Source organism: Protopterus annectens, chromosome 13.part0 (genome assembly GCF_019279795.1).
Source record: "Protopterus annectens isolate FY-2018-M chromosome 13.part0, PAN1.0, whole genome shotgun sequence".
NCBI lineage: Eukaryota > Metazoa > Chordata > Ceratodontiformes > Protopteridae > Protopterus > Protopterus annectens.
Window position 1 is genome coordinate 837966256 of NC_056747.1, and position 23844 is coordinate 837990099.

Genomic DNA, 23844 nt, shown 5'->3' on the forward strand with positions numbered 1-23844 from the left:
CAGGAACCCCATTCAGCCTTCCTGAAGACATTGCAGGATATGAATGTCTCACCAAACACCATCATATTGGGAGACTTCAACTACTTTAACATAGACTGGGTGCATTATTCTAGCCCTAATACCCTAGCCCAAAGGTTCCTGGAATTCATAAATTCAAATGCAGTGGAACAGCTAGTCACCTCTCCCACAAGGGGAGATAATATACTAGACCTGATCATCACAAACATGTGGACAAAGTGCTCGACACCGGAAGTATACCCCTCACTAGTGAGATCTGACCACAAACTAATCACCCTGGATATACATATCCCACCTCCACCCCCAACACAAAAGACTACAGTGAAAAACTTCTCAGAAGCCGACTTTACACTTCTTAAGACTGAGATGGTATCCTTTAAGCCCACTGGGCCAGGGGAAACCACATCCCACAATGCTGAATCCTTCACAGATGCTTTCTACGGACATATCCAAGAATGCATGGATCATGCAATCCCAAATAAAACCAAGACCCAATGGGAGATTGCAGGTTTACCCCGGGAGTCATCTCTGTGTCACTACTAGACAGAGGCACAGTAAACTAATTCTATTATGTAAGGGGGTCTTCACTGTGTCACTACTAGACAGAGGCACAGTATTCTAAATCTATTTCTGTACTCTTTTATACCATTACATGGGGTGGCGAAAGCCCCATCACTATGGCTAGGCTTATAAATGCCCCAGGGCAGATAGCCTAGTACTAAACTATGAAACTATATCTGGGAATTCCCACCCAGGTTCCTAACATAACTAAAGAAAGCCTTGTGATTATCCTTCGTGTCCTGTGCAATTTTTCTCTCGAAGCTGGCCTTAGACAATTTTATGAGTGCCCGTAGTTTTTTGCTAATACTGATCAGAGATGCCTTCCCTTTTTGGGACTTTGCTGTATCATGTAGTAGCTTCCTCCTTCTATTGTATAGTTTGTTTATGGCTGGGGTCCACCAGACAGGACGTCTGCCTTTGGAGGACTGGGTCTTGGTTTTATTTGAGATTGCATGATCCATGCATTCCTGAAGGTGTTCATAGAATGCGTTTATAAAGGATTCTGCGGTCTGGGCCGTATTTTCCACAGGCCCGGGGGCTTTGAAGGATTCCACCTCGGTTTTGAGGAGTGTGAAATTTGCTTTAGAGAAGTTTTTCACTGTGGTTTTCTGGGCAGGGGGTGGGGTCGGGATGTGAATATCCAGTGAGATTAGTTTATGGTCTGATCTTACCAGTGAGGGATACACTTCTGGTCTGGAGCAGAGAGTCCCCATGTTGGTGATGATTAGGTCCAGTATGTTTTCCCCTCTTGTGGGAATGGTAACAAGTTGTTCCATAGCATTTGAGTTTATAAATTCTAGGAACCTTTGGGCTAGGGTGTTGGAGCTAGAGTAATGCTCCCAGTCTATGTTTGGGTAGTTGAAGTCGCCCAATATAATAGTGTTTGGAGAGACCTTCATATTTTGCAGTGTTCTCAGGAAGGCCGAGTGGGGTTCCTGGGTTTGGGAGGGTAGTCTGTAGCAGGCTATAAACTGGAAGGCAGTTTTACCCACTGTTAGTTGCACATGGATAGTCTCTGATGCTTCGTGCTGTGCCACTATCCTGGAGGTGTGGATATCTTTGACGAATATTGATACTCCACGTCCTTTTGTGGTTCAGTCCAAGTTTTGGGGCCGAAAAGCATGGTATGAGGTATAACCTGGCAGTGCTGGGGTGCTCTCGGGAGCCTTGAACCAGGTTTCTGTTACTGCACAGATATCGATGTTCTCCATGCTAAGGAGAGTTGAGTGCGTGCATCTTGAGGTTTAGACTTCTGGCGTTGAGTAGCATTACTCTTAGTTTCTTATCACTTGTGATACCTATGGAGGTGGGTTTGGCTTTTGAGCCTTGCCTAAAAAATGCACTATGGGGGTAGCAAGAGCCTTTGCCAATATCCGAAAGCCCAGGGGTGACAGGTGCAAGCCGTCCCTAGCGAAGCATCGTGGCTTGTCGAGCATGTCATCCCAGGCTGACAGGCATTGGACCCCTTTGAATGACACCAATACTTAAGCCAATTGTTGAAATTGATCATCTTGTCTTCATATTGTGGCATCATTCTTGGTGAGGGTAAGATACTACTCAAGGTCAGGGTAATACCGGCCTGGGCTACATGGTCAGAGAGCTCCTCTATGTCTCTTTTCATGTAGTCTAGGGAGGTACGTCTCAGGTCATTCACACCAGCATGGACAATGACGGAGTCATATTTGTACTTGCCTTGGAGTGACCCGAGTGCTTGTGTTATGTGGCGGATCCTAGTGCCCGACAGGCAGCTCACCGTGACCTTCTCCTTGTTCAGCCTGGTGAGCGGGACGTCAGTGTGCCTGACGATAGTCACCTATTACAAGTGTATCAGGTGTGTTGTTTAGCCTTAAGGGCTGTGACTGTTCGGCACACTGGCTTTGTGAGCTATGTGTTGCACGTGTTTTATTTTGGGGTAGCGGTTGCTTGGGTGTCTGCTTTGGAGGTCCCTGCTGCTTAGGCAGATTTTTATTTAGAGCCTCCGAGTATGTTTTTGTGTGTTTGTGTTTGGTTTGCTGTCGTGGTAGGTCTATGCGAGACTGGAATTGTAGTGAGTGTGGTTTGGAATTGTAGTGAGTGTAGTTTCCTTCTCCTCCTGACTGGTTACGCCAGTACTGAGTTGAGAGAGCTTAGCCTCCAGTTTGGCTATATGGTTGCATCTCTCACATGTGTTGGAATTTGTTGGGAGGAGGAGAGGGTTGTCTGTGTACATGAGGCAGTTGTAACATTGCCTCAAGATTCCCAGATTCACCAGCTGGACCTGAGAGGAGATTGACAACTGACCTTTGGACATGCTAGAATAGTATTGGGAATTCCTTTATAATTGAAAAAAAGGGCCAATGGGGAACAAGGTACTCAAGGGGAGTTTGTGAGGGTGTAGTGCTTTTAATTTTTTAGTGCTGACTTATATAATTGCTTTAGTGAGCAAGTGCCAGGTAACTTAAATGCAAAAACGACAAACAGTAACTTTTTTTCAAGTGAAAAAAGGAAATAAGTACAGTAAACAATGCAGATATCACTAGGGATCCACAGAAGCACTGAAAAGCCGCGTTTTAGGTGGAATTAGCGTTTCAGGGAAATAACAAGCAAAGAACAAGCATACAAACAAAGCTAGATTCAGCAGGCCTGGATCTAGTCTATGCTACAGCAAACAAGGTGTACCAATTTCAGTAAGAAGCAGTTCAAATATGCAGGCACTATAAGCCTTTAACCAGAAATTCCCAGCTCAGAAGGGTAGAGTCCAGCCTCTCCTCCCACAAGAGCGCAGACCACGAACCCTCTTAATGTAAAATAACTGGCCTGAAGCCCAAGTGCTTAAACCAGAATTAATACACTTTTAGAATAACAGACACTGAGCCCTCAATCAGCAGTTCCCAACTTAGAAGGATGTAAGCTACCTGTTCTGCCACTACACTGCAGACCAAAACCTTCTTAATGTAAAACAACTGGTCTGAAGCCCAAGTGCTTAAACTAAAAGGCTTAGAATGAGTAACACCAAGCAGTAATAAATACAATTGAGTACTTTTAAGATGACGCAAAAGCAAAATAAAGTAGGAAGAAACACAAATACAGTAAAAGCAGATACATTTTTTTTTTTTTTTTTGTTAGTGGAAAGAGGGAAAGGAAAGAGAGAAATAAGTAGCAGAAACTAAGCTGATTGGCCTTCGCAAATGTTCTCCCTGTACTGGGTAGAATGAGGTAATGACACTAGACTGGGAGGTGGGTCCCAGATCAAATTTACACTAGGGGCGGGCAACTGCAAAGCCACCAACTATAAAAACAATATACCAACAGGAAGGGAGGGTGGTAAACAAACTGTAGAATTGTTTCTCACAGCTGAAAAGCAGCAGTGAGCCTTTAAATGAAAGTTTTAAACAGCTAAAGGAGCCTCTAGAAAAAAGAGTTTAACTGCAACAAGTTATCAGAAACAAATAACCCAACAGATGCTTAATAAAAGTGGACAATTACCAGTTAATACCTCACACACAGTGAAACTAGCTAGAAAAATACACAGTACAAAAAGTGCTATAAATAACAAAGAAATAAAGAACAAAATAAACAACAAATCAGTATATTTTCAGTTCATGCTCTTGCATATTTATACAAAAATCTAGGCAGTATCACAGATTAAAATGGTCTGTTTTGAACAAAGGAAGTATATGTACCAAACACAATCAGTTATCGGCTTGGCTATTAAAGCATGATCTAAATATTGCAGCTGTAATTGAAGTTTGTCTCAAATCCTACATTCTTTTTCCTTCCCTTTTAACCTGTGACTGTAGTTCATGTGGAAAAGTCCTGGTGATAAGGTGTGTAGAGGCATACTTCAATTTTACAAAACACACATTGGCATCAGAATAATGTCTGCTCCTCAACAATTGGTATGCATGGTTCACAATGGTAGATATTTTTCTGTCCATTTTACACAAAATTGCAGTTCCTTGCTTCTATGGCCCTGCAATACATCTATGACTTCAGTACATTAATGGCTGACCTAGTCCCATTTATAAGCACAAGTCTCATAACATTTGGACATTTGAATAGTAGCAGAATTGATCAACATAAACTAGATATTGAAATCGTCATACCTGTCCATCATCTTCAGCAGACAATTAATGATTATGCCAGACCATACCAGACCAAATCATGATTCAATAAACCACTATCACTGAAACTTTTTTTTTTTTTTTTTTTTAACTTTTATTTATTTATTTGAAAGTGTTAACCGGGGTAGAACACTGATGTCTCTGACCATTTCCAGGTTCATCCTAAGTTGATATAAAAAATAAATTGAAATAAATATATATGAACATAGAAGAAGTCATGATAACAGAAAGAATGTGCATTACAGTAGTAGTAAGCCTGACAGAAATCAAAATTATCCACTATTTCTCCCAGGCAGCAACAAACAATTCTTCATTATGCTTTCTATGGTTTTCAGAGAGGTCCAGGGTAACCTCAGTAACTTTTTGTGCCTCAGTCCAGGAGCAACACAGGGAATCAAACTCTTCCAGATATATTTCACTGCTTTAACGGACATTCACATTTTGTAGAAAATTACCCAGGCTGAGTCCACATTTCAGGATACTTTCTTCCATGTTACTGTTAAAAGAAGTAGTAACCACTAGGTTTAGAAAACACCAGAGCTTCATTGGTTGTTTAGACAGAGATAGGCTGTCTAGTTAGAAGCTACAGTCAAATTGTGCCCAATTCTTATTTCAGAACCATTACTTCTTTCTAAGAATGTTTTTAGGACCAACCTTTCAGGGCAGTGTTTAGTCTTCTCTGTTTGTAAAACATACATGGGGGGGGGGGTGTAAAATAAAAACAGTTACTGCTTATTTCAGATGTTTAGTACATTCTTTCTTTGCACAACTTTTTCTTCGCAAACCATTTTCCATTTTAAGATGTAGCATTTTTTATGGTGTTTTGAGGTTTTCATGTTGTTTTATTTTTCAAGATAGCTTTTATGAAAAACACCAACCTTGTTTACAGTTTAGATTTTGTGTAGAGAGAAATGTATTGTCATTGGTTCCAAAATCTGCTCTGGTAGCTTTATGAGCTGTGTTCTGCATGCTAGTTATACTGTTCACATCTCACTGGTTTTGAGGCATTCAAATATAGTGTTTTCCTTTGTTATAGATCTTGCATGTCTATTTTCTTAAATAAGTAGTTGGTGTTCTTGCTGAGCAGGCTGCTGCTTGACATTTTCATGGTAAAGATGTGGTTTCCTAAGTCTTTCTTTTTTGTGTTTGCAGGTTTATTTAATGCATTTGATGAAAATTGTGACAATCACATTGACTTTAAGGAAATCTCATGTGGGCTGTCAGCGTGCTGTAGAGGACCTCTGGCTGAAAGGCAAAAATGTATGTATACAAGACATAAGTTAATGTACAAAATTAGCAAAATTACTTATTTAAACTCACAAAGAATGTTGATTCTGCCTAACTTTTAAAAAGATTAATGTTGTAGTACTCCCTGGGGTGGTGAGTTAATTAAAAAAGTCACAACAGTGAGTACCCTTCTGTAATGGAAGTAATGCTATGTAGACTGTGAATGATCTTGTTAGTATACATTGCCCTTAGCTGTAGATGAATACCTACTTTGTTTTATACCTCTACCCTCCTGGCTCCATAGAGCCTTTTGGCTGTTCTGCATGCCAACCAAACCCATAAATCAATCTGGGACCCCCCATGTGATCCTTTGATAGGTGGCCCCTGACTACATGGGGAGGCGACTTTGACAGTAGCTCACTTGTAGCACCAGGGAGAGAGCAGTCTGTTGGGGAATTGTTTGAGAGCAGGTAAGCATCATCCTCATGGTGGGTGATTAAATTCTTCAGCTTAAGGGAATGGCTGAATAGATTACCTGTAAGGCCTCTGTTCTCTGCCACAGGTCATATAGGTATCAGATTTTCATAAGTCATATCCCTGGCATAGGAGAGCTGGTTGTCATTTGCTTCATCCTGTCCCCATCCTCTTGGCCCTACAAGCAGACAGACTCTGTTTCCATACTCAGGTATTGGAGGTGCAAATGAATGCCCTATTTTTGTCACTTTGCCAACTCCTTGTTTTGTGTTTTTGCCAGTTTAGACAAAAAAGTGTGGTGGGGGATTCAGAGGAAAGGCTAGGACTGCCATTGGTCAGTAAAGTCAGGAATTTTCTTGAGAGTTAGGAACTCAGAAACTCAGGGTCTGCTTTTGGAAACTGGTTTTGGTGAGCACTTGTCAGATATTTTGAGTCATTCTGAGAGCCATTATATTCATGAGGCACATTTTCTCAAACTAAGTATTTTGTCACTTGGTTGCTAAAGTTATGCTGTCAGAATAATCTTTTGCTGGATTTAAATTGACAACTTGGAAGGTGTGAAGTATGATCATTTTTAGACTATTAGAAATATCAACAGTATCCCTTTCATGTTATTGCTCATTAGAAATGCACAAACAGTAAAAGTCTAAACCTTTTTTGTATAAAAGTTAAATAGTGAATGTGTCCTGCAGTTGCACTTTTTTATTCCCTGTACTAAAAATCCCTTTCCTACTTTTGGATTCAGTGTTGAGTAGTGTAGAAAGGAACATAAAGTGGGTTCAAGTAAATTTGTAAAGTACACACTTCAGGAAGTGGTGAACACCTTTTATTTGTTCATATTTTCCTCTACACCTCAGAATGACTTTTTAGACTCCCATGCTAGTATACTGTAATAGTTTCAGCCAATGTTACCAGCTGCTGAAATAGTAAGAATCTTATCAAATAACTTAATATTTGCAAAATATTTATTGATTTGTTCCTCTCTCGCATTAAGTTCATTACTTTTTCTTCAAGATTGTTGCTAGCATGAGAATTGATTTTAAAGAAACCAGTACACACTAACTTACTGAAATGGTTGCAGTCAAGTGACATGGTGAAGTGTGTGGCTTTTATCTGACTTTTACCTGTTGTAGATGTGGCAACCTAGCAAAACAGATGATTGCACGTGTTTTGTACATATGAATTTTACTTTTCCTAATAACTGCTCCATTTTTTACGTTGCTGGTTAAAGGTGGATTATATTTTTGTAAATTTTCTATTTTTAGTTCTTACTCTGTACTTTCCCAGGTAACATAGTTAAATAGATATGTTATTTGCCTTGCTTAGTGAATAGAAACAAATGTGCAGTATACTGTGTAATAGCTAGACATCATCAAAGTTTGCATTTTGATCAAAGAAGATGAATAAATCTGAATCATTTACACAACTGTGAGTACTAAATAATAGAGGTGGTTGGTTGCATCCTTTTTTTTTCTTTTCTTATGAGCAAAATTTCTGGTATGTAGCCACTGTAATGCTTGACAGCACTTTTGAATTTCAGCTCCTGCTAGCTTCTAGAATGACTGTAATATCATATGTCGTAGTGGTGGTGGTGTAATCAGCATATTCTGGGACATTTTTAGTATTCTTTGGGTCTTAGTGCTACAGTTTGACTGTTCGCTGCCAAGCACCCGTCTTGATGCTGTGGCCCCCAACTCCTATACTACCCATGATTTTGGGACTGCTGACAAGGAGGTGGATTACAGCATTTGGTCTGGTACTGTCTCCCATGTGGGACCTCCCAAAAGAGTGGAAAGGTAAAATGGAAAGTAATGCCTTGAAGATGGGTGTACAGCAGGTTTTGCAACATCATCTTTTGCTTGCACCAGACTTTTCTTAGGCCTTACCCCACCTCAGGCATGCTGATGCTTTATTTACAGGCTGGGGTGAGCAGTGACGCATGTCTTTATGAGGGTATGCCTCCCCTGGACCTTAGGGCAACAGCCATTGTTCGACCATTCTGCACAGCCAGCCTAGCTAGCAGTTCTTCCAAGCCCTGGTCTCCAGCAGCAACTATCCACCCAGGAGAAGCACATCCATCCTTTGTGATAGCTCCATCAGGCATCAAAACTGTTACTTGAAATCTGGTTGTCATGCCCATAGTCAGTAATTTTTATCATTTGTCTGTGTGAGGCCTTTTGTCCATTGACCCTTCTGTTTCAGCTTTTGACTCAGAGACTGTTTAGGTAGAGACAAGTATACACCAGTTATCTTGCATGAGGGAAAGGCTGAGTGACTTTTAGGGTGTAATCCATGGTCCTCCAAACAAGTGAGGGGGCATTATGTTTATTTTTTCTTATTACTTTTGGATGAAGAGATGCAAAGGTGCAGTAGCACCTAAACATGTAACTGTAGCAATGGGTTCACCACACCGTCTTAGAGAACAGGTCCTTAGCATAGGTTTCACCCCCACCACCACCACCAAGGAGTCCATATAGGGGAACAGGAAAGACCACTCATTCACCACCTCACCCAAAAAAGGCAGCTGCTGTAGTGCCTGACTGTGCCAATCAAGCCATGGTTGCTGGTAAGAGAGTTGTGAACAGAAAAAACACCTGTAACAGCAGAACCAGCATCTTTAGGTTTTTTTTCATTATTTGACTTACTTTGTTTTAATTGATTATATAATGTTTTTGTTATTTTCCCTTCATTTCTTGCTTTAGATCACTTCTGCCCACATTTGATGCCTTGTTTCTTTCTTGTAATGCTGTCTCAATAACAATATTCAGGACTGTAATCAACATGGATTTGTGGCTGGAAGAACCTTCCATTTCAGCCACATCCATTTCTAAGACTGGATTATTGATGAATTTGGCAAGCTTATTGTCAGTGGATGTGGTGACCCTGGACTGCAGTAAGATATTTGAATTACTTCTGAACAGACTTTTAGGCTGAAGTACAAGAGATTAGAAAAGACTGAACATATAATAGTACGTAAAATTATAGTCAATGGTGTATTACTGGAGAAAAGAAATGTTGCTAAGTAGAGTGCACCACAGTCTGTTCTGGGTCTATTATTCTTCACTCTTGTTGCTCCAGACATTTGTGATGGTTTACAGAGTACAGTAAACCTCTTTGTGATAATATTAAGAATGGTGTACCACCAGATGATGGTTGAAAAAAATTGATGAAATACTTAGAAGGGCTGTCTAACCAGGCTGATAGATGTATGAAGTTCAGAATTATCAGATGCAAAGCACCATGTTGGGAAGCTGAACTGATTTTATCTAAGTATGAAAAATATCAGGGAGAAATGATCTTGCCTACAGTGGCCAGTCAAGAGCAGAATGAAAGAAGAATAGCAGTAGTAGATTGAATATTGGTATGTGTTCAAGGGGATGGTCTCAAGGAACAGAGTTAATACATTTACATTGCCAAGCTTCACCAAGATCTCACCTAACATACTGTGTGCTGCTTTGGAGGTATATAGAGGAGGAGTATCAAGCTACTTGAAAAAATGTAAAAGAAAACAACTAGAAAAAAAATCATTTGGGAAGGAGGAAATTGTTATGAACAATATTTGGACAGACTTGATTTTTTTCCATTGAAAGTCAGAGTACTTGGGCTGACATAAGGATGTACAACATTTTAGGAGGATTTTGCAGTTGAGTCGCACCAAACAGGAAATACAAAGTTGGGAGAAGATGTCACAAGAGGCAGACACTAACTACTCTTGATTTATACTGATCGTTTGTGCTGAAGATAGTGGACTTAAGGAATTTGCCGTAATGGATTGTGGAAACTAACATGTAATCAAAAAGCCATAAAATTAGATGAAAATTGAGCTAGGGAAGGGTACTGGTTGTTATTTAACTGTGTACAAAAGGCTGACTGTTTTTGTTATTTGTCTTTCTCTGTGCCATCAGTAAGTGTAATGTAAGGCTGTTTTTTTGTTATATTTTTGTACTGCTGTGCTTTAGATGAAACTGTGAGAAGAAGCAGAGCCTTCTGCTGGTTTGATTGAAGCTAGAGTAATTTAGAAGAAAAACACAAGGAAACTAGTCAGTTTAACCTGCTCCCATACTATAGCACTTTGGGGAAATTATATTTGTATTGTATATTGTTTAAAATGCATAGATTTTTGTTATGTTATAAACTAGCCCTTAAATTCACTGTGATGGGTAAATGAAAGGGTAACAATATTACTCACGGTCTTTAATGTAATACTTTTACATGTCTAGTATGATTTCATTAGTTCTCCGCTTTTATTGCTTTTTGAGGGAGTCATAAATCTTTGCTAATATTTTAGGCCCTTTGCAGTAGGTGAAGCACTTTTGTATATCCTTGTTACACATTGCATCATGGCTTTACAATAAATCTGGCACTTCCTTGGAAGACACTTCGCACTTTGGAGGACCCAGTAAAGGCATTTGTGATTTGAATGTATGTCACCCTTTCCAAGAATGTTTGCTTACCTTTGTTGTGCACCCAGGTAAAAGTAAACTTAATTGCCATATTTCCTAGTGCCTATAAGGTGTGATTGTTGTAGGTGTGAGAGCAGTGTGCCATATAGGATAGAGAATAAACTTGGCAAATTCATACTGATGGAGGGCTTTGTAGTCAACTTAAAGAAGGGGCTGCAGTCTTGAGTGGGTGAGTAGAGCCATGAGTTAGATGGCTTCTCCAGATCATAGAAGGAAATGAGGATTTGACACTGCAGAGATCTTGTTATAAGGGAATACAAGGTAGTCCTAATAGATATAGTTCTAGAGAGAGAGAGGGAGAGGCCCTGGATGAAATTATATGGTTATGAAAACAAAGCCATTTAAAAAAAGCCTATCGCTTATGGCAGTGCTGTAGTTTTAGATATAAGGAAGTCTGACTTTATTTTCAGATGCCCAGATGTGGGCAGTTGCTTTTTCCAGATAGCGTAGTAAAAACTGTGAAGAGAGCTTTTATGATAAGCAGAAGCAAAGATCAGGATGAAGGGCAGAAGGGACGGCCAAGACGGCTGCACATTGAGTAGCTGCTTAATTCTAGCTCTCCCAGTGTGAAAACAGAAACTTAACAGAAAAAGCCAGTGGACCTAATTTTCTGGGTAAATTTCAGTAACTGGGTAGTAAGTGTACTGCCTGGATGCCAGGAAGAAAGAAATACAGTGGACCTAAAGAAAAATCAACTACAAAAGGTGACGAGAAAACACTGACTGGGAAGAGTACTGCAGCTATTTAACGTAAAGCAGTACAAGATCCAGATGTGCCTTCTAGTAACCTAGAAAAAAGTATAAGGCAACTGCACACAGACCTTATTAAAATAAACTAAACCCTGATGGAGTACATCAATTCAAACAATAAAAGGGTGGAAAAATTGAAAGAAGATTTAAACAGGTGTTCAGATAAGGTGATAAAACTGCAAAACTCAGGTCAGAAAGAAGAAAAGGCTGACTGAATATGAGACTGCACAAGAAAAGATGTTTAAAAAAGTAATAGAATAAGAGGGACAGAGCATGCAGGGAAAACCTGAGGTTTTCTGCTGTACCAGAGAAGCTGGAAGGAACAGACTTTATTAATTTTATGATGGCACAAATAAGCAATTGTACTCGTATCCCACAACAGGAATTGTTGATTGAACGAGTACATAACCAAACCTGGCTATGAGAAAGCAATCTGTACCTTTAATAGCAAAGATGCAATCTTAGTAGCAGAAGGAGATGAGTCTGACAAAACTGGCAGAAGGATGAAGTACTAAAGGTGGGTGATAGCAGAGTGTTTGTGGAAAATAACTACTGATTGTACACCAGGCAGAAGAGGAGTACATTTATTCCATTAATCCGGCAAAAAAGAAGTACTTTTATTCCATTATTCAGGGAATGTTGTTAAGCAGAAATGAGGTTCAAACTGTTCTACCCAGCTATCTTCAAATGTTTTTCCCTGGAAGAACAAAATAATTTTGATGTAGTACATCCTAATGAAGTGAGCTGGGAAACAGAAGGAAATTCTGTTTCTTGTTCATCTGGTAGTAATGACAACAGAGAGACTGTACCAGTGAAACATTTTCTGGTGTTTCAACAGAAAATGATTGAGAGAAGGAAAAAAATAACACAAGCGATGACTTGAAGAACCAAGATTACGTCAGAAATGAAGCAGAAACAGAATTTGGGAGATGGAGATGAACAATAATAAAACCAGTAACTTGGAAATTGACAAATGTGGGGTTATAAAGCAATACTTTTGCGAAACGACAGAATAAGACAATCTGAAGGTATTGGACTTTCTTGGACATTGTTAAACTTGTAGGGGTCTGTAAAGCATGTGCCCTACTGCATGTCATTAATGTTTGGAGAATAAAACCAGTAACTTGGAAATTGACAAATGTGGGATTACAAAGCAGTAATTATATTTGTGAAACATGGCAGAACTAGAAAATCTAGAAATAGTGGACTGTTTTGGACTTTGTTAAACTGGTAGGGTCTCTAAAGGCCCTACTTCGTCATTAAAGTTCAGAAAAATACTAGGAGAGGGGAAGATGAGGGAGAAAGTTAACTGTAAGTAAAAACATTTTTCTTAATAGTACTATATTTCCTTTGCATGCGATAAAGTTTTTTTTTTTCAGTTATTTTTAAGTGTATTTGGGATAATAATGTAAACAGATGCTCCTGTTTATTGTTCCTTTTTTTTCTTTCTCCCCTCTCTCTTTCTCCTTGTTCAATTGTTTTAAGAAATGTAGGCATTGCAATGTAAAAAGAAAAAATCTGGTTAAAAGAACATGACAGGAAAAATGAGTGTGCTTTTTTCACTCTTGGATAGAGGAATGACGTGGTTAATTCCCTTAGCTTAATCTAGTAAGTTTTAGGAGAAGGCAAGTAAATGAAAAAGAATATTGAATATTGTAAGGCTTTTATAGTAAACATATGAGTGGCAGTTTTGTGTCTGGTTCTAATGTCTCTAGGCGACAATCTGGTAAAGAGAAATGGCTTGGAGAAAGTGTTTTCTGAAAGCATTCAAGTGTTTTCCCAGCTGAGAGAACTATAAAGATAAAATAAAGCCAGACAGCAGTTAGCAGAACCACAGTCTGTACCATGCATCTTATCATGGATAACCTTTCTGTTAGGTTAACTCAAGTTCATGTGTGTGGCTGTCAGTTTGGGACATTTGTTCCTATTAAGAGAGTAAAACTTCATTACTTGAAGATGTACATAATTTTCTGTGTTAACATTAGATCTGAAGTAGGGACTTCATTTGTCAGCAACCTTTGGGATATGGATCCGATCTCGGATCCGAGCCGGCAACTTCTATCACATCATAGATCCGAGCTCCTAGCTCCTCCCCTTACCCATAATCCCCTGCCTACCCTGACTGACCTCAGATCTAGTTTGCCGCTCTTCAAGCAACAGCTAGATTCCAGAGCTCTTGGCTTTTTTGTGAGAAAAAAGTTTTCTTCCTTCTTTTCTGATTGAGTGATTGTGTGTGTGTGGTAGGTTTACCCTTAACGCTAAAACTTATTATTTTTAGCTCTCTCAGCTTAAATTTTAATTTAAATTTCCTCCCTCCTCCGCTGGTCGTAGCGTGTGTGTGACTTGAGTGTAGGGGCCTAGTGAGTGTGCTTTACTTTAGTTATGTCGGAGGCCCCTAAAGCCATTTTTTCGAAATGCACAGAGTGTGGTCACAAGCTTTCACCGGCTGATGGCCACACTCGGTGCGTTAGGTGCCTTGAGGTTGAACACCTCTCCGGGTTGCGCGATTTGCGCGGCATTCAACCCCAGGGCACTTAAGGATCGGAGGTCGAAGCTGGTTCTGGCGGGCCTTTTACCCCCAGACTCTGCTTCGGCCTCCGGTACTTCGGTGACCGCTACCCCCCCCAGTAGCGGTCACTCCTGCCTCCCTTCCTCCGACTGGGACTCAACCTCCCGCTTCGGCTCCGGAGGATAGGGAGTCCAGGAAAGAGAAGCGGAGGGAGAAGCACCTTAAGCAGCGGGCCGAGGACTCTTCATCGGCCCCGCCCGCCAAGAGGGCTTCTCCGTCCAGGTCTTCTCGGTCTCCTCCTCCTCGGATCCGATCCCCTTGTTTTTCCCCGGGACCCGAGGAGGAGGTGACCCGGTCCCCGTCGAGGAGGCACTCCAGGTCTGCCTCGGTGGCCTCTTTGAGGTCCACCTTTAGCATGTCAGATGCGGACATGGACCGGACGATGAGGAGATTCATCCAGGCCCAGATGCAGATGGGAGTTCTCTTGCCTCCCCCCCCCCCCCACGGGGGGGAGCTCGACCCCTTTTTTTTTGCCCCTATTGCTCCTTCTCCGACCCGCATTCCGGGGTCGGAGCGCTCGGAGCAGAGCCACATTGGATCTGGGGGTGGGTCGGAGCAGACCATGCTGGGCACGTCGGCTCCAACAACTCCCTCGTGTTTGTCGGATCTGACCTCTCAGAGCCGTGGGCCGAGCTTCGGATCCGAGGGATTTGGTGTGCTTTCGGCTCCATCCCGGTCGGAGCACACTGGTCCCTCGAATCTGACGTTCTCGGCACCGGGTCCGATCCCTGCTTTGGATCTGAGTGGGAGTCGGGTCTCAGATCCGTCAGAGAGCGGCTCCCCCTCGGCTTTCGCTGCGGTGGAGAGGGCACTGTCGAGTGCTTCCAGGCCTCCGGTCCTGGCTTCGGCTCCCTCCCACACTCCTTCTCATCTGGTCCTGGCTCCCCTCATCCGGCCATCGGGGCAGCCTGCCTCGGCGCCTCTAGGAGTTCCAGTGGAACAAGATACAGTCCGTGAGGACTCCTCGGACAGCCCCCCCGAGGAGATTCCTCACAAGGCAAAGTGCAAGAGGAGGCACATAGACTCTCCTGAGAGTCTCACCGAAGATACGGACTTAGATGAAGGGGAGGGCTCCCCTAGGTCACCCCCCGAGGATGTCTCCTTCGGAGACATCATGGAAATGCTCAAAATCAGGGGTGGGTGGTCTGCCCCCAAGGCTTCCTCTGATGAGTCCGTATTCCTTGAGGCGTTTGAGGCAGGACCATCTACCTCTTGGGTGTCCCCTCCACCCGACCCCTTGGTGGATCTCATATCCACTAGGGCTTGGAAGGAACTGGACACCGTAGAGCCAATCCCCAAGCGCCCGGACAAAATTTTGAGCCTCCCTGCAGAGAGAGATCACACTGGAGCAGAGGTCCCCCTGTGGATGCCATGTTGGTGGCTGCAGCCACCAAAAAAGAGTTGGCTCAGGAGAGCCCCACGGTTCATCCTCCGAGCAAGGAGTCTCGCGCGATGGACCATCTTGGGAAGCGGGCCTTCAGTTCAGCGACCTTCTCTATGAGGGCCGTGAACTGCATGGCACACGTTATTCGGATGCAGCGGGATCTAATTAAGGAATACACTGCTTCTCCCCCAGGGTCCATGTCGGAGGGAGGCAAGGATCTGTACTCCTCCCGAATGGCCACCCTCCGCTCTATTTCTAACACCTCTATGCGGCTGTTGTCTCATGCTATGGGGGGAGCCGCTAGAGCAGGCGGAGTCGAGCTTGTCCTGAGGAGACAGGCCTGGCTCAGTCACTGTGACTTCTCGGAACCCTTTAAGGCGTCATTCGCGAATGCCCCTTTTGATGGTTCTGCACTGTTCGGCAAAACCATTTGCGACACTCTTGTCCAGAGCGAGAAAGATGGGAAGACTTTGTCTACCGTCGGAGTCCGCTTCTCTGCGCCCCAGAGGTCTTTTTCCAAGAACCAAAAGGGTCAGAAGAAGATGTGGTTCCGAAAATCGCATCAATCCCAGTCTGCTCAGGACAACCAGTCCTCTCGTGGCAGAGGAGGACAGGGAGGACGCCGCCCCAGAGGCAGAGGGGGTCCCAGGAATTTTGGGTCCAGAGAACCATTCTCTGAGAGGCCCACGCAGAACCCCTGAGGGGTTACCCGGCTGCTCCACTCTGGAGGCAGTCGGGGGGCATTTTTCGAGGCACCTAGCAATGTGGGAGTCCATAACAATGGATCGCTGGGTGCTTCATATTATATCCAGAGGTTACCAAATTCCCTTTATCATAACCCCCAGAATCAGAGGCCTCCCCGACGTACCACCCAGTCAGAGGGAGGTGGCTGCTGCAGAAATTCAGCAGCTTCTGCAAAAAAGAGCCATCCAGCCCATCCCCCCAGATCAAATCGGATCAGGGTTTTACTCCAGGTTCTTTCTGGTGCCAAAAAAGACGGGGGACTTGAGGTCCATCCTCGACCTCTCTCTCCTAAACCTGGCGGTACCCAAAGAAAAGTTCCGAATGGTCACGTTGCAAATCGTCCTCCCCTTATTGCGGGAGGACGACTGGATGTGCTCCATAGACCTCAAGGATGCGTACTATCACATTCTGGTGGACAGGCGTTCCAGGAGGTTTCTCCGCTTCCGGCTGGGAGCCAGTCACTTTCAATTCAGGGCTCTCCCCTTCGGCCTCACCTCAGCCCCCAGGGTGTTCACCAAAGTCCTAGTGATAATAGCGGCCCACCTGAGACTCCAGGGAATTCAGGTCTTTCTATACCTGGACGACTGGCTCCTTACGGCCCCAACAAGGCATCTACTTTGTTCATGCAGGGATTATTTCCTCAGTCTGACTCCACTATTAGGATTAACCATCAACATGACCAAATCCTCTCTGATCCCTACACAGGTGTTGGATTTTATAGGGGCGAGACTGGATTCCAGACAGATGCTTGCGTTCTTGACTCCAGATCGGCTTTGGAACCTGATGTTGCACGTGCAGGCCATCCTTCAACTGCAAACTCCTTCGGCGGAATTGGTCCTGAGGGCTTTAGGATCTATGGCGGCTGCAATCCCTCTGCTGCCATTGGCCCGGTTGAACATGAGGGTCCTGCAGTGGATCCTCCAGGTACAATGGTCCCTGTCTCGCAACCCCCTGTCTCATCCCATTTCCTTAAGCAAGGTTTGCAGAAGGTCGCTCGTGTGGTGGCTCCAGTCTCCCAATATCCACACGGGACGTCCCTTCTCACTACCACCGCCAGTCGACACAGTGACCACGGACGCTTCTCGCCTGGGGTGGGGGGGGGGGCATTTTTCAGGCAGGACAGTCCAGGGCACGTGGAACGACGTAGAGACCTCTTTGCATATCAACGTCCTAGAGATGAGGGCGGTGCTTTTGATGTTGCAGGCACTACACAACTCTCTTCCGGTAGGGACGATTGCAGTACAGACAGACAACATGTCAGTCATCTGGTATATCAACAAACAGGGGGGAACCAGGTCTTACCCCCATTGCCGCGAGGCCATGAGAGTGTGGGAATGGGCGATTTCCACCAACCGCTTTCTCATAGCAACGCACATTCCGGGACGGTCCAACATTCTAGCGGACAGGCTCAGTCGTACTATCCTGACTCCTTACGAATGGTCTCTCAACCTTCGAGTTGCAGAGCAAGTATTTGCCTGATGGGGGCAACCTTGTTGCGATCTTTTTGCCTCTCCTTCAAACACCAAATGCAACGATTACTTCGCTCTGATCCCCCCTCCGGGGGAGTCCCCGAGAGACTCTCTAGTTCATGCTTGGCCTCCCGGTCTGCTTTATGCTTACCCTCCTCTTCCCCTGATGTTGAAATTATTGCAGAAAGCCAGGCAGTTGGGGAGCAAGATGATCCTCATTGCCCCATTCTGGCCTCATCAGATGTGGTTCCCTTACCTATGGTCTCACCTAGTGTATCCACCATGGATTCTGGATCCCCTCCCGGATCTCATTTCTCACCCTCTCGATCTTCCGACTCCGAACCTGGTCAGCCTCAAGCTGACGGCTTGGTTGCTCCAGTTCCACTCCTCATAAGGACTCCCGGGATCTCATCACCTGTCAAAGCCATTCTTGTAGCAGCTCACAAGCCTTCCACCAGGAGGGTTTATCGGAGTAAGTGGAAACGCTTCACCATTTGGGCAGAACACCGTCGTTTAGACCCTTTTGCAGCCCTGATAGCATCGGTTCTAGATTTTCTAACCTCTCTCTTTCACCAGGGGGCTAGTTCTTCCACAGTCAAGGTACAACTTGCAGCAATCTCATACTGTCACGTGGGGCAAGAGTCTGGCCCTCTTATCACTTCCAAACTGTGTAAGACCTTCCTCAAGGGTACCTTCCTCCTTAGGCCTCCAGTCAAAGAGGTGGTACCTCCATGGGATTTATCCTTAGTCTTACAGGCCTTGACTGGTCCCCCTTTCGAACCGGCCACGGTTGATCTCAAATTTCTCTCTTGGAAGACAGCCTTTTTGTTGGCCATAACTTCAGCCAAAAGAGTATCGGAATTGCAAGCTCTTTGTGTCAAACCACCATATTTGGTCTTTCACCCGGATAGGGTTTACCTCAGGATCAATCCGTCCTTCCTACCTAAGGTATCTTCAGAAGCGAACATCAATCAATCTATCAGTCTTCCAGTGTTTTTCCCCAACTTTCAAAACAAAGGAGAGTACAAGCTGCATTCCTTAGACGTACACAGACAACTGCGTTTTTATATTCATAGAACTGCTGATCATAGGCAATCCAATCAGTTGTTTATCTCCTTTGCCAAAAGTAATTTTGGAAAGCCAGTTTCTAAATTTCTCTCTCTCGATGGATCTCGAGTTGTATTCTCTTAGCATATCAGAGCTCGGGAAGGCCTGCACCTCAAGGAGTCCATGCTCATTCTACTAGGGCCGTTGCCACATCTGCGGCCTTTTAAGCTAGGGTTCCACTGGATGACATTTGTTCCGCAGCCACTTGGGCTTCATCTCACACCTTTATCAGCCACTATAAAATAGATGTCTCCCGAGGTAGGGCGTCCTTTGGCTCTGCGGTGCTCCGGAATATCCTTCCATGAAGGCCACCCAAGATTTAGGTAGCTGGGGACTCTGTCCCAAAGGTTGCTGACAAATGAAGTCCCTACTTCAGATTAAGAAGTTATGTACTCACCATAACGTTCCATCTGAGTAGGTATCTTCATTTGTCTGCAACCATCCCTCCCTCCTTCCCCCTGACCAAAATGATCGTTCTTGTGGTTATTAGCATCTGTTCCCTTTGGGACACTTTTATCAGCTGTGCTATGGGGCAAACTTGATCTGAGGTCAGTCAGGGTAGGCAGGGGATTATGGGTAAGGGGAGGAGCTAGGAGCTCGGATCTATGCTGTGATAGAAGTTGCCGGCTCTGATCCGAGATCGGATCTGTATCCCAAAGGTTGCAGACAAATGAAGATACCTACTCAGATGGAACGTTATGGTGAGTACATAACTTCTTAGTTTAGAAGGGTGTTGAGGGTGTGTTTTTTTTTTCTTTTTCTTTGAGGGCTTTTAATAAAACAAAAAGTTGTGTAAGATGTGATATAGATTCAAATGAATATGACAAGAAACAACTGTATCAAAGTTCAACCTGCCAACAAGTGTATTTATGTAACACAAAAGCTGGAAAATGTGGGGTTAATAACTTTTTAATACAATGATGCTTTCTACAATGTGTTTAAATGTCAATGGTCTCACAGTTAAATACAAAATACAAAAAAAAAGAGAGTAGTGAACTATATTAAAAAAAATGTAAAGTCCAAATACTTATGCTACAGGAAACACACTTGGAAAGAACTTGAACATTGGAATTTGATAAAGCACGGTTTTTCAGGATGGGTATTCAGCAGAATGCTTGGGACAAAGGAAGAAAGGAGTACTTATATTAATTGCAAGAGGAGCTCCAGCAGTAATAGAAGAGAATAAAAAGATAGTAATGGTAGATTTGTAGTTCTAAGGGCCTACTGGTAAGGGAGGATGATTACACTACCACTACCATGTATTTATATACCACTGAAAACTGGTATAATGGAGCTTAAGAAAATTCTGGAGAAATAATCAGCTTTCAGGAAGGCGTATTACTTATAGATGGTGACTGGAATTTGATTTGAAGTAGGGAATATGTGTCTGGGGGCTCCAGAAGGGAAAATATAACAAAGGAGGGTAGATTTTTAAAGAAATTTATGAAAATATTTGGCATGGAAGATGTGAATTCAGTACTAAGAGTTTGGAATGAATTTACGTATTATTCCCCAAGGTACAAAAAATGGACTAGGCTAGACAGAGTTTACATTTCAGAAGAACACATGCATTTAATTGAAGGTCTTGATATGCTCCCAGTAACTATTTCAGATAATACGGCAACAAAAACTAAATTAAAAACACAGGGTAATGAAATAAAAACGAGATGCTGGTGCTTTCCCACCTATCTGTTGAAAAGAGAGGAATTTAAGGAATGGGTAGTGTAAATTATTCAGGAGCTATTAGATAAGATAGAAATTTCTTCTGAAACTATAGCTAGTACATGGGATAAAATTAAAGTGGAGTTTAAAAATAGGGTGGAAATAAAAGAAAGGGAGATATGGTTAAGAAGTAACAAGAATTATTTAGAAGGCCTGACAAATGTTAAATTATTACAAAATAAGTGGTATCCCATAGAAGAAGAAGAACTGCAGAATGCTAAACAGAAAATAAAGGATTACCTTGATAATATGCATGAGTTTAGAAAGATTGCTGTTAAGCAGCTGTTTTTTTGATAACAGCTTTATAGCACAGAAATTTTGGCATGGCAACTCGGCCAACGGAAGGCAGAAGGGGGCTGTCGCTAAGCTTGGGGAGCCTGTAGCAAGGAAGATAAGAAATCCTGTGGAAGTATTGGAGGTATTTCGGAAATTCTGTGAAAGTCTGTGTAACACAGAGAAATGTAGAAGTTGAGGGAGGTTCAAATGGAAGTGTTTGTGGAAGAATTAAATGTGCCATGATTGGAGGTAGAGGAGGCTCAGTTGCTGGTGGTTAGGATAGGAGGAGATGAGATGGAGGTAGTGGTGTGTGACCAATCTACAGGAGGGTCCTCAGGAATGGATGATATTCCTGTGAAAGTTTGGAAGCTAGAAGGGGAAAAAAACTGAAAAGATCTAGAAGATTTTGTTTAACAGTATTTTAAGAGGAGGAGGGTTATCAAAATCCTAGAGGAAAGTGGTGGTGGCTGTGATATTTAGAGGATAAGGCTTCATCAGATCCACCATCATACCAGCCCATTTCAATAGTGGACCATGATTGTAAATTGCTAGCGTCTGTGATGGCTACAGGAATGGCAAGGGTGATGCCAAAATTGGTGGATATGGATCACTGTGGTTTTGTGGAAGGGAGGCAAACATTTGACAACATTAACAGAACATTGATGATCCAGAAGGAAGGAGAATGTAAGAGAATACCACTTATTGGTGGGTCTTGATGCAGAGAAGGCATTTGACGAGTAAGCTAGGACTTTATAAGCAGGGTAATGGAAGCATTTGCATTCCCTGATAAGATTATAAGGTTGATTAGGAGGATACATGAGGATCAGAGGTAAAAACTGAAGTGGATGAGATAGTCTCTGATAATTTCTGCTTGAGTAGAGGAACCAGACATGGGTGTCCTCTCTCCCTTTTGATATTTGCTTTATATTTATTACCATTTGCAAAAAATAAGGGGCTCATAAATTCAAGAATATAATTGGTATGGTAGTCAAGAAAAGCTAGCTCTATTTGCAGATATTATTTTATACTTTACAAAACCAGACAGGGACATTGCAGTGTTGTGGAACATGACAGTTTCAGATATTTTTGGATACAAAATGAATGAAGATAAAACAAAGGCAATAACAGAATTATGTAGTCACACACAAATTGGTTCAGCAGTTCCCATGGGGACATGATAAAATGAAGTATTTAGTAGTATGGATTAAAAATGATTCCAGTGTGGCAGCTAAGGATATGTGGGAAGAGACTAAAGAAAGATAATATAAAAACAGAGAAAATGGAAGCTCTGTTGTATGAATATCGATAGAAAGATGCAAGCAGTTGAAATGTTTTTAGTCCCTTTAGTCTTATACACAGGTCAGGCATATTTTTATCAGCCAGAGGAGAAATTGTGAATAGCACTTAATAAAGAACTGAAAGATTTTATCTGGGAGGAGAAGACCGCAAGAGTCAAGCTGATTCCTTCCACTAGAACAAGGCAGATTGGGATTACCCGAGTTGAAGGGGTATTTCAGAGCAACACAGTTAAGGCTGCTATACACAAGTGGAAAGCTGTAATTCAAAGTAGAAAGGGATGATGATGAAATGCAGGAAGTTCAAGAAACAAGGAGAGACTGGGGTTTTGGATGCAGGCCTTTAAGGACAATAACAGTAATCATACAGAATATTATATTCATAAAGTAGCAGAAAGTATTCTAGGAACTATTCCAACAGAGGAACAGAGAAAGAAGACTTTGCCAGTAGGGATGACATGCAATTATGGATACAGACCGTAGGCAAAAGGGGGTTGGAATGTATTGGAGAAAACTGGCAAAGGAACAAATGTATTGGGAGCAAATAACTAGAGAGGGAAAGGTAATAGATTGGGAAGATGCCAAGAATTTATTTGGATTGCATGTTAGAGATTGCCTTCCCTGTCAGGGATGGATATCAGAGTATAGGCAAAATGAAAGAAATAGAGGGGGTCCTAAATGAAAGACCAACACTGGGAGGTAATTTTTAGTAGAATGTAGAACAGAAGCTGTCAGAGTAGACCATATAAAATATTGCATGATAACTATAAGAATCAATCAGAGGAGATTTGAAAGGGTTGGAAAGAGGTATTGGATAAGCAATTCACAAAGAAACAATGGGAGAATATATGTATACCTCAAAAATATGCAACAACGTCTAGAAGTGTATGGATCTTTGCTTGGATGTGTTTACATATGTTTTTTGTACCCCAAGTAGACTCCAAAGAATTTTTCCTCGGGTAGATAGCAAATGTTGGAGGTGTGATGGGGAAGAAAGTAGTAACAAACATTTTCTGGAAGTGTAAAGAGTTGGTGGACTTTAAAGGTTGTTATAAATAGAGTAAAAACCACACTGAGTCCAAAAGATGCAGTAAGCGCTTTCGTTTACTGAAATTAGCAAACTTCATCAGACAAATCAAGAACCATAATACAACGCTTAAATAGACTTTCAAAACATGACATCACTTCATAATTCAATAAACCATGCCTCCATTTAAAGAGCTAAAGGCTCTACTTAATGCCTAAAAATATATACATTCAAAATTAAAAGACGTTGTTAAAACGCAACATTTAAACAAACACTAAAAAATCAATATTAAATATATTCTACATATATATATATATATATATATATGAACAAATAACATGTGGAAATATACAGGTATTTACATTTTTCATCTGGTTAAAGCCCTCAATTTAAGATTATTTCTGATGGAAACAGAATCATTCAAGCCCGGGGCGGCCAGAGCATTCAGTTTCAATTGCCAAATCAATTCTTTTTTATCCAACTTCATATACATATAATGTTGTCAACAATGTTTTCAATAACAAGAAATTTAAATTCATGCATAGGACAAGAGTTAATATGTCTGGCTAAAGCATTATTTAGATTCATTTTTTCAATTGCATACATATGTTCATAAATTCTATTTTTTAGGGGACTTTCCGTTCTGCCCACATAAA

The 23844-nt window shown here is 42.3% G+C and overlaps 1 protein-coding gene across 2 annotated transcripts in view; it reads left to right on the plus strand.

Annotated features, from left to right (window-relative positions):
* USP32 (ubiquitin specific peptidase 32) overlaps positions 1-23844 on the plus strand; it is a 3310274-nt gene that overhangs the window by 756132 nt on the left and 2530298 nt on the right. For both annotated transcript variants that reach the window (XM_044054559.1, XM_044054560.1), the window contains exon 7: positions 5835-5942. In XM_044054559.1, coding sequence (XP_043910494.1) covers positions 5835-5942 — 108 coding nt within the window. The remainder of the gene's footprint in view (positions 1-5834; positions 5943-23844) is intronic.